Source organism: Aptenodytes forsteri, unplaced genomic scaffold (assembly GCF_000699145.1).
Source record: "Aptenodytes forsteri isolate BGI_AS27 unplaced genomic scaffold, ASM69914v1 Scaffold104, whole genome shotgun sequence".
NCBI lineage: Eukaryota > Metazoa > Chordata > Aves > Sphenisciformes > Spheniscidae > Aptenodytes > Aptenodytes forsteri.
This window is the reverse complement of record NW_008795943.1, coordinates 1,219,460-1,228,764: the sequence shown is the minus strand read 5'-3', so window position 1 is coordinate 1,228,764 and position 9,305 is coordinate 1,219,460. Positions and strand designations below refer to the sequence as shown.

Here is a 9,305-nt window from a genome sequence, read left to right as displayed (position 1 = left end):
GGTGTAGAGCACATTTTTTACATCTTGTCCTGCCTGGACTGGCCCAAGGGCTACTGCGTGCACTATCTCCTGTTTAATTTGTTCAAAGGCTTGTCGTTGCTCAGGGCCCCATTTGAAATCGTTCTTCCAGGTCACTTGATAGAGAGGGCTTACGATCAGACTGTAATTTGGAATATGCATTCTCCAAAACCCCACAATGCCTAAGAAAGCTTGTGTTTCCTTTTTGCTCGTTGGTGGAGACACGGCTGTTACTTTGTTGATCACATCCATCAATTGTCCCTTTCCTCCATCTGGCTGGAGGCAGGGCCTCTCTAGTCCTGGTCATAGTATTCTTTACTCGCTTCTGGTAAATACAAATCAGAAGTCCCTTCATTAAGATCAGAAGTAGGATCAGCTCTTCTACTCTGGGGAACTGCCCACTGGAAACTGGAGAATTAATTATCCTGGAAGAACCATCTTTTGTGATTGTTTTTCCTTGCAACTCACCTGTGCCTCTTGGGTCGAGGTAGGTTTTCCACCCTACTTCCTCATGTCCTCTCCAGGGCCACACAGGTAAAACCATAGGGTGCTCCGTGGCGTGTACCCTCTATATCTTCTCTCTTGAGTAGAAGAACACTGACTCCTGATAGCTGAGATACTGGTCCATACAGGTGGGGAGTAGGACCTGTCCTCTTTGAGGATACAAGTGCAACTCCTTGTCCATCTGACACTTTCCCTTTAATGTGCAATATCTTGTCCTCCTAATAAAACATCCTCTTACAACCATAATGGGCATGAGGATTTCTTGTGTCTGTGGTTTAAGTGATGAAGTACCAGCTGTGCCCTGCTCAGCTTTGGCAATGCATGTTGCTTTGTAATACTGTATTTTCAAATTAATAGGTAACTGTTCAGTACTTGTTTTCTAAATTATGCCATTTATTGCTAAATAGTGTAAATAAAAACTTGAATAGATGACCAGTTGGACTTTTTATATAATGTTCAGTGGATATTACATACTTCAAAGCAATAATGAGTTATTCTAAAGTGAGATAATCTAAAATGTTTGTTTTAAAATGAAGTGACAACTGTATCATGTGACATAGACTTCACTTCAGGGCCAAATCTATGTGGAGGAAGCTTTTGTTTCTACCAGTGCTCTGAATATGTTTAGATACCACCTTATCAAAGATAGCAGTGAAACAGTTCTGTTGGCTGTAATTGTGAAGCCAACTTTTGGCTTCTTAGCAGTTGAAAGATACTGTCTCTTCCCTTTCCTCTTCAGCAACAAAACGTACATGCACACCTCCAACCCATGCAGACTAAGTTTTTGGAAGGAAGAAACAGTGATAGAAAGATCCTTTATTCTACCGTTTTCCAGGTGTTTTGAATCACTTTTCTCTGTATAAATAAAGATATATTGGTTTTCTCAGGCATCATTATGAAAGTAATGTTTTCAACCTTACTGCTAGTAATGAGTTCTGAACAAGTTACTGGCCACTTTCCATCTAGATAATTTCAGAAAAATAATTGCAAGAAAAGGAGTAGTGGCTTTATATCCACAGTATGGAGAAAACAAACTTATACTTCCGTTGCATTTAGTAGATGATTGTGTACTCCTTCTGGTTTAAGAAAGCTATAGTTGAGTATTTTTTATTTCCTCTCCCTTCCCCCAGTGAAGTTGGCGCTTCAGTGAGTGTTTTGATGCTGATGGTGAGCCATGAGTAAAGCCTCTATACTTGGAGGGAAAAGTCCTTCTTACGGTTTTAATGAAAGTATTTCTTCCTGAAATCTCTGGTTTGATCAAAATTCTGTGCCCGTCTTAAATTTTACAGTTTTGGCCTGGTTTTCTGGTGGGTCATCCTCCTCGGGCTTTGAGGTGAGCTGACTGGTTTGGCTGGTTGGTGACGGGGGCTGGGCAGTGTGGAGGAGCCCTGTCCTGCTTGGAGCTGGGGACTGGCAGGTCCCAGGTCTGGGCAGTGGAATCGCTGGTCCCGCTGAGGGCTGTGAAACTGACGGAAAAGTCCATTTCTCAGAGCAGTTGAAGTATTTAGGGAGCAGGTTTTGTTTTGAAACTGGGACAGGCATTGCTTCCCCTACAAAATCTTCTAGTAACAGTATAAAGGGGTGAACATGCATGTGAGGAGGGAATTATGTTCGATGCACATGGAGCCAAGATGAAACTACGGTTTTTGTTTGGCTTTGTTTTGGGGGATTGTTTTTTTCAAATTGTTACACAGAACAGATTCCTTTTTAGACTTAAAAGGCATCCCTTTCAAACAAGCTGTTTTGAAGCTGAGATTAAACTTGGTGCTTCAGTATGGGAGTTCATTGTGATTTTGTGGCCCGTCTTGGTTTTGCTAGTTTTGTGTGCAATTAATTTCTAGTGACTCCTTACTTTGACCTTTCAGCACCATTTTGAATCTTTTGCTCTCTAGATTTCACAGAATTTGTGTATCCCGAATTCTTCACTGTGCTTTCTCTAGTGGTGAAAATTCTGTCCCGTTATACCTGAAGACCACATAATACTATTTTTTTCATTTGCAGTTCAGTTACGTTCCTCTAGCTGTCCCAAATAAGGTAGACGATTCCTTTGATAATCAGAATAAATGTGTTTGAGGTGTGGGAGAATGTGTTCTTACGGTTTCCCAAGTCTTGCTTCTTGTATATTTTACAACTGATCCAGCTCTTATTTTGGATTATTTTGGACAGTTTTTATAATTTCTTCAGTAAAGAGGCTGCAAGAACATATACCCCTCACTTGTATTTGTTGACACGATTGATAGTTCATTAGTTTGGCAACTGCCTGATAACAATATTACCACTTGCTTTTTGAAATGTCATCTGGAAAGAAAAGAGAACTTTGCTAAAAAAGTGTGTGCATGAGACAGAGATGGAGAGGTTAACTGTTAAAATCTTTGTTTCATGATTTTACAGGACAGGGAAGGAGGGCCAACCCAGAGAATACTACACTTTGGATTCTATCTTGTTCCTGCTCAATAATGTGCACCTTTCACATCCTGTTTATGTCCGCCGTGCTGCAGTAAGTAGACCATATAAAATTTTATTTTGTCTCATTTGTGATAAGTAATATGTGCATCGTTATTTTCAGGGAACAATAGTAGCATTTAAGTGTATGAATTTGGCTGGGGAAAGGGAAAAAGATATGCAACAAAGTGTGTGTGTGTTTAAAAAAGAACACCTCTAAGTAGGGGTCAAATGACAGTCCCTGTCAAGGTGGAGTATTTTTCTAGACAATTCACTTCCGAACAGATTCACCCTTCAAACCACCAGGTTGCATTTACAACGAGTCTGTCACCCGAATTTTAACAGTAATGGCAGCATTTCTTCTGATATTCTACGGTCACAGTTGTCTCCAGCACTAACTATTTCAAAAGTACTTTTGTCCATCTGTTCTCTGTTGTGCGATCCCAATCTAGATAATCCTTTAGTGCATGAGATTGCAAGGATCTGCAAAACAGAGAAAAGTATAGCAGAATAGCTTTGGAGTGGACTCAGACGTATGCAATCTAATTAAAGAAATTATTGGATAAGCTCTACAAATAAAGATAGGGGAACTCTGAAAGAGAAGGTACTTTTGATTTCGATTTGATTGCTTTCTATGAGCCCATGCTTCATCTTCCCCTGTGCCACATGGTTACCTGATACAGCAGTGCTGTCTGTTGTACCTGCGTGGAACAACAAAATTGAAATACTCTATTTCTGTGTACCAATATTGACTCCTGGCAGAGAAGTGTGTGTGTTAAAAACTAGTTCTTAATCTTACTTGCAAGTTTGAAGGAGGAAAAAGGCTATCCTCCCTTTCAGTTTTATAGCAGACAACGTGTTTAATTTTGTGTAGTTGAACATCCTCTAGGAAGTAATTGTATTTTTAAGCTTGATAGTTATGCTTTCTTGGGAGGCAGGACACGTGTTCCTGTCTTTGTGTGAATGAGTAGTTTTCAAGAAAAGTGAAAAATCTTCAGCAAGAGACTTTCCGAGGGAATAACAGTTTAATGTCAAGTCCTGCTGTATTTTCAGACTGAAAACATTCCTGTGGTAAGAAGACCTGATAGGAAAGACTTGCTTGCATACCTAAATGGGGAAACATGTGAGTGATGCTTTCTTTTAACTTAGACACATAGTGCACTTTACTGCTTGGTATTTATGGGACAAGTGAGGGGTAGGAGGGGAAAGATGGTTAACGATGTTCGGTTTGCAGCTTAACTGAATATGTTCAAACTTCTCAAACAAAGTTAGGATTTCTTTTATTTTTTAATTTTGTTCTGAACTTAATTATTTTTATGGTGCTTAGATAGGAGCTGCATTCCTACATGCCTGTTTAGGAGTGAGCTACTTTTTTGTTATTATTAACATCCTTTGAGTAATAGTTATGTGTTAGAATGCCTAGCGTTTATATTTTTTCCTTCTCTAGATTGTGGGAAACTCAGTAGTGCATTGATCTTGATACAGTAAGTGTGTGGGATAAAATCTTCAGTATAGTAAATATCGAATATATCAAATCACTGCTTTGTCAGTCTGACAGATTTGCCTGGTATTCCATCATCTTAAAATTTTTGTTAGCAATAGTCAGAGAAAAGAGGTTTTATTGATGAGAGAAAGATAAATATGGCTTACTTTTTGTGAGTTGCTCTGTTTTGTAGGTGGTCTTAGAATTTTAAGTATACTGGAATATGAGATTATTTCTGTAATATGAGCAGTAAACCATTTTTAATATATATTTTAAAGGGACCAGCAGGTTGTCTTTATTCCGAAAACTAGACAAACTAGTAGATCTTGATTCCAGGTTGTAAAGCACTTATCTTTGTGACTCTGTTTTCTTTTATGTGGTATATACAGAACATAGAATCACTGACGAATTTATGTTGGAAGGGACCACAGGAGGTAATCTGGTTCAACCCCCTTTTCAAAGAAGGGCCAAATGACCCTGAGCAACCTGATCTAACTTCATATTCAGTCAGATTCTGAATATCTCCAGTTCCAGTGTTTGACCACCTTGCTACCTAATATCTAGTTAGAATTTCCGTTGTTGTAATTTATCTGTTGTCCTTCTTCCTTTTATACTTAAATACTTTTGCAAATCTTTTGCACTTAAATGAAATGTTGTGTTTGATTACAGCAACCTCCTCAAGTATAGACAGAAGTGCTCCACTTGAAATTGGTCTTCAACGGTCCACTCAAGGTACAGTTTAACTAAAAAATAACTTAGGTTTTATTTTATGAAAGTCTACTACAATCTTGCATTTTTAATGTCCTCTTTCTCTTGTAGTTAAAAGAGCAGCAGATGAAATATTAGCAGAAGCAAAGAAACCAAGAATAGAGGTAATGACAGTAACTGTCATCAATACAAATTGGGAGTGGTGGTAAATTACAGTATTTATCTGTTTCTGTAGCAATTCAGTTGGGCTACCTATCCTCTGGGTGCACACAGTACTTCTGTTAGTGTGAGCATGAACTGGAAGGAGTTAGAATTTAAGCCTCTGATTTAAACTTGGAATTTTAGTTGCTAGATGTATGTTGTAGTATGAAAGGGGAAAGCTTGACCACATATCTCTAAGTACCTGTTGCATTATAACCTGTCTGCTAAGAGCTATGGGATTGGAATAAAAGTGCTGTTTAATGATTGATTACGGTTATTTGCCATCCATGAGTTGGCATTATAACTTAAATGCCAGTTTTATCTCTATCAATGGGTACTTACTTGTTTACCTGCTATTTTAGCCTATTTATAGCAGTATATGAAACTGTCCCTGTGATTACTGTTTTCTGAAGCTGTGTCTTAGGTAATTAATTTAACAGTGTATTTTCACAAGTACCTCTTAACTAGACACATTGCTTCTATTCATTACACACATTGTATTACATAACTCTGCCTGGTTTTAAAAATTGACTTACTGGTTTTCTTGATTTTTATTTTTTTCTTAAACTATGTTCATCCAGTTGTCTCCTCTGTGAGTTATTATAAATCTGGCTGTATATATTTTCAGAGTACTGAGGCTTTCAATTTCTTCTTAGAAGAAGTTATCAAAATACACAAAATCCTGTATTCCAGAACTGGATTTGAACATTGGTTGTGCTTAGCTATAACTGCATAAGAATCATAAAAACTTTATGCGTTCTTAATGGCACATGAGCAGATGATTGCTGTGAGATGACCTATTGGTGATCTGTAGATTTTTGTTCTACATTACCTTATGTGGTTGTGATGCCAGTATGTTTTGAAACTGTAGATCTTCACCGTCATGATTTGGAGAATCAAGAATTCTGCATATGAGCCTAATGAGCTTATGGCCATCTTCTGTTTGTTTGTTTTGTTGCTGTTCCGGCAGCTCAGAGTCTGTAAAGTCTGTTTTAAGTTATTCAGGGATTGTCTCGGTGTAGAGATTTCATGTCTCTCTTGATACATGGGCACAACTGGTTTTGCTGTGCTTCAGCCTTTCCAAACAGCCTTTTAGCAATAGGACAGGCTTGATGCTAATTTAAGTTTTGTGGGGAAAAAAGACAGATTGAACACAAGTGGTACCAGCATTAAGAAGCTGAAAAGTTGGCATAAAATTACATCTCTACTGCTTTCTCAAATTACACATCTGTCTCGAACCTCGCTTGAGTAACTAGAGGCTTCCTTACTCTTGACTTGTTTTTATATTTACTACGAATGCAATTTATACAAGTTCTGTGTCAAGATATAACAGTTCTGAGCAGTTCTTATCAGTGACATTTTTAAAGAAAAGTATCTTGGCAAATTTGAGTGTCCGATGAATTTACCTTAAATATGTATGTGTGTATATGTATTGTCCTATCCAAATGTGTGCATTGTTTGCCAGCTTTAAGTTCTCTGATTTTTCTATTGTTCTGAATTGTTGTCTGAGCAAGGCTCTTTACAAGGGAATAGTAAGTAACTTTTCATTATTCTAATTATATATTGTGGTTCCTGAGGAAATTTCCAATAGCTGTACAGTTAACACTAATGCACAGTTCAAAAATACTTAGAAGTAAAGATTGTCCTTGCAAATGTAAAACAAAAAAAAAATCTGAATAGCTTTAATTCTAGTTGTATTTATTAAAGAAAATGCACAAAAATTTAAACATTACAATTAAACATTACTATTACTGCTAGGATGAAGAGTGTGTGCGCCTTGACAAGGAGCGGTTGGCAGCTCGGTTGGAAGGACATAAAGAAGGTATCGTGCAAACGGAGCAGATCAGGTAGGAATACTTCTTTTTCTTATGGATAATGCTTAATTAAAGGACTGATAACAATTCTTGTGCTATTCAAGACACCTAGTTTTACTTCTGTCCAACAGCTCTCAGTGGAAGTCTCCCTCCCTTAGGTACTACCATCAGTAATGCTTGAGGAGACAGAACTTCATGCCTGATCAGACTCCTGTTCTTGAGTGGAAGTTCAGATGTCATGGCATGAGATTTGGTTTGTCTGGAGAATTGAGCAGACGGTTGTCTCTTCCTCTCGCCAAGTCTGCCATTTCTGCTTTCTTCTGCCATGGTGTTTATCTAGGCAGTCAAATACAATGAGCAGAACTGCAAGGGGAAGCTGATTATCTGTCTGTATTTCAAAGAAAAATATCCTGTATTGAGGAATGTCTTGCATGCAAAAGGAGGAAAACATTGTGAGAACAGATCAAAGGGTAACACAACCTCTGTTTGACTCCCTACAAAGGTGAGCTTGTTGCCTCTGAAGAGGCAGTAGACTGCCAGAGGATAATGCACTGTCATTGCCATAAGTAGTAATCAGTATTCAAGTGCTTAAAAACTTGCCCATCACCTTTTCTTTTCTGTTGTATCCATCCAGAATTTACAGAGAATGACAGATGGTTTTCAGTGTTACACCGTAACTTCCCAAAGCCAGGCAGAAATGAAATTATTGCAAGACCTTGTTGATGCTGAGATCTTGGGCTTAGTAGGATACCAGACTCTAGTAGTTCAGTTTCAAATACCTGAGTTCAGAAGTCTTAAAATAAAGGTAGCTGCTTAATTTCTTTAGTGTGTCAGGTCTCATAATGTAAAGTGGGAGTTATGCTTCCTACAGTTAAGGTGTATGAGTATGTATGAATTAACATACTGCTTTGTCTGCATTGGGTTTTGCAAATAAGTACTTTTACTTGCTAGACCAACTGCATTCTTGAGAAATTTATTTCTTGAGCATAAACAATACTGTGAATGCTTGTCTGCCCTTTACTGGGATTAAATTTATCAGTTAGCCTTGCAACAATTAATATAGCCAAGTGAGGCATTTATAGAATCCATAATTACACCTAACCACATGAATAATACATCTTTTGAATATCTTCTTTCTCTTGCTCTCATATCAGTATACTTAAAAGAAAACTACAGAAAAAAAAGAAATCTGATTGTCATACGTGACTTAAAATCAGAAAGTCTAAGGATCAAAAAATCAAAAAGTACACACGTTTTGTATAAACTAATTATTTGGATAATAGCTTGAGTGTATCACAACTTCTGTTTTGGAGTTATGAGACAATGTTGCCATGAGCATTACTGAATATTTATTCATAATTAGTTTGTATTCTGTATTTACAGAATTTTTAATGCTGAATGTAAAAGACTGCCCTTTTAAAAGTACAAATAACATTTACAGGCAGTGAATTTGAACTCTCTGCTTGTCACTGTTGTTACTTTGTTTAACAGCAACACAAGAAAGTTCCCTTTCCAATAGCTTAATTGTAAAAGGAGAATACTTCACAACCAGGACTTGTTGTATTAATTTTTCAATGTAATCTCAAAAAAAAAAATCATCACATAAAATTGAATTGGGTGTGTGCAGTTAAGATTGTGCAATTTGGTCCTTTTTTTTTTTCCTTCAACTCACCTGCAAAACAATAGGGCTCACTGTTTGGCAACCAAATTAAAAGCAATTAAAGTTTACAATTAAAAGCAAACAGATGAAGATGTTGCACTCTCCAACTAAACTGATCTACCTCAAACACAGATAAATGTGGACAAAGTTACTACCATCTTTTGTTTGTTTGGCCTATATACTCTGAAAAGGTAACACATCTTCCAAGTGGCCAAGTCCACGTAACAGCACCTCAGCTGAAATTTAGATTAATGCTTTGAAAGCCTCAGAGCAGCCAGGGATTGATTGACTGGACACAAAATTGTAATCCACTAAAAATAACGGGGAGCTGAAATTCAGATGACGTCGTAAATGGAAGTGTTAGTCCTGGTGCTTTACATTTGCAATCTTTACTCCTGCTTGCTATAGTTGGGACTTTTTCATGGTTTTTGTGCTAAATACTGGGATGGATTCTTTTGTCAGAAGTTTGGTTCTC

At 37.5% G+C, this 9,305-nt stretch overlaps 1 protein-coding gene and 1 pseudogene across 1 annotated transcript in view; both read left to right on the top strand.

Annotated features, from left to right (window-relative positions):
• The window catches only part of LOC103904012 (parafibromin), a 42,396-nt gene that overhangs the window by 7,477 nt on the left and 25,614 nt on the right, over nt 1-9,305 (top strand). The window contains exons 2-6 of the mRNA XM_009285341.2: nt 2,914-3,019; nt 4,018-4,087; nt 5,117-5,179; nt 5,267-5,319; nt 7,115-7,203. Of these exons, the coding sequence (XP_009283616.1) occupies nt 2,914-3,019; nt 4,018-4,087; nt 5,117-5,179; nt 5,267-5,319; nt 7,115-7,203 (381 nt within the window). The remainder of the gene's footprint in view (nt 1-2,913; nt 3,020-4,017; nt 4,088-5,116; nt 5,180-5,266; nt 5,320-7,114; nt 7,204-9,305) is intronic.
• On the top strand, nt 3,069-3,510 carry LOC103904008 (annotated as a pseudogene).